The following is a 1,870-nucleotide window of genomic DNA, read 5'->3' as shown; positions in this document are numbered from 1 at the left end:
AAAATGATCAGGGGGATGGAACACCTCTCCTATGGAGAAAGGCTGAGAGAGTTGGGGTTGTTCAGCCTAGAGAAGAGAGGGCTTCAGGGAGACCTTATTGCAGCCTCTCAGTGCTTAAAGGGGGCTTATAGAAAAGATGGCGGCAAACTTTTTATCAGGGCCTGTTGCGACAGGACAAGAGGGAATGGCTTTAAACTAAAGGGGGGTAGATACAGACTAGACATAAGGAAGAAATGTTTTATGCTGAGGGTGGTGAAACAGTGGCACAGGTTGCCCAGAGAGGTGGTGGATGCCCCATCCCTGGAAGCATTCAAGGTCAGGTTGGACGGGGCTCTGAGCAACCTGATCTGGTTGAAGATGTCCCTGCCCATGGCAGGGGGGTTGGACTAGATGACCTTTAGAGGTCCCTTCCAACCCAAACTATTCTATGACTCAACTGATGGATCAGTGAAAATTAGTGACGGCATAAAGATGGAAATACAGAAAGATTCCTGAGATTAGTTAATTTGGCATAATCCACTGAATCACACAACTAAGGAAAGATGCTTTCTAAAGGTTACTGAACCTTCAGAACAGGGGGCTTGTCTTGGTTGCCCAGACATAACAAGTTGTGACTGTACTTTGTGTGTGCTATGAAGTTATTTTTATTTTGCCTTCTTTGTAATCCTGGTATGACTGGCATACGCTGAACAGTTTAGATCACAATTCCTATTACTGTACCCTTCTGGAAAGAAGGATGCAGTTAGTTCTCTCTTGCTCTCTGACTTGCAGAATTTAGATGAAATATGTTCTTTTGGAGTTTTTGGTTGGTTTGGTGTTTTGTGGTTGGGTTTTTTTTTTTGGGGGGGGGGGGGTTGGTAGGCTATCATGGGTGGCCTGGTGGTAGTCATGTCTTTGTCTTTCCCTGAAATAAGACAATGATAGTATCCAGGGTAAGCAGCATTCTCTCTCTCTCTCTCTCTCTCTCTCTCTCTCTCTCTCTCACACACACACACACACAGAGACACTACTCCTGTCACTGTAATTTTGCGATATCCATGTCATAGGATCTGGGTTGCATTACAAAGAACTACACGTTAGAGTACAAAAGCATCAAGGAATGAGGATGGTAACAAAAAATCACATAGAACTGGAATTTATGGAAACAAGGCAGCAGAATCCCATGGTGTGGGGAAAATGGAGGAAGAGCTAGCTGTGCAACACTGGGTAGCAGAAGGCTGTGGCTAAGTCCAGAGTGCAGGCTCCTTCATTGGTTTGGACAAAGATAGCATCTGCCCTTGCTAGAAATGCGTGGAAGAAAGAGAAAAAGATGTCAAGGAATAAAGAGAAACCGCAGGTAATTAGAGCAAAGGAGCAAAAATGAACAGGAACGTCTTTGTCCACAGGACATGTCCAGACCATCCCAGACAAACATCCTGAATCTTGATGAAGTCAATTGAGCTTATCGGTGCATTCTCTGGTCTGAATAACATCCTGACTTCTAATGTGCTGTAGAATAGCCTTGCAAATAATACCATGTTAGTTTGACTAAAGTAATATTTGAGTGATTTGTCTCCAGGATGAGAGAAATGTCCTGTTACATGTTCCTGCCTGGTTTCTGCACGTATCAGTAGTGCTGGGTTGCAAATGTTCCTACCGAAAGGAACGTTTCTATTTTGTAATAATAATAATTATTATTATTATTAACGATAAAGTAATCCTGTAGTAGCATTTCTGAGGTTCTAAATGCGGGATGGTTTCTAAAACGACACGGTATTAGCAGAGGCTCCCCCTGTTCCTGGGAGGCAGCTGCGCGCCTTCTGCTCTCCTCAGGCAGGCGGGGACACGTTTTCCGTCTGGAGCACGTCCCGGGGGCCGGCGGCGGCTGGGT

General features: G+C 44.9%; 1 protein-coding gene across 1 annotated transcript in view; it reads left to right on the top strand.

Annotated features, from left to right (window-relative positions):
• Positions 1-1,309: 1,309 nt before the first annotated feature.
• The window catches only part of LOC103916019 (histone H2A-like), a 1,268-nt gene continuing 707 nt past the window's right edge, over positions 1,310-1,870 (top strand). Inside the window, exon 1 of the mRNA XM_009322966.1 lies at positions 1,310-1,336. Coding sequence (XP_009321241.1) covers positions 1,310-1,336 — 27 coding nt within the window. The remainder of the gene's footprint in view (positions 1,337-1,870) is intronic.

The sequence above is a fragment of the Pygoscelis adeliae genome, unplaced genomic scaffold (genome assembly GCF_000699105.1).
Source record: "Pygoscelis adeliae isolate BGI_AS28 unplaced genomic scaffold, ASM69910v1 Scaffold60, whole genome shotgun sequence".
Taxonomy (NCBI): domain Eukaryota; kingdom Metazoa; phylum Chordata; class Aves; order Sphenisciformes; family Spheniscidae; genus Pygoscelis; species Pygoscelis adeliae.
Note: the sequence above shows the minus strand (reverse complement) of the source record. Positions and strands in the feature narration are given on the sequence as shown.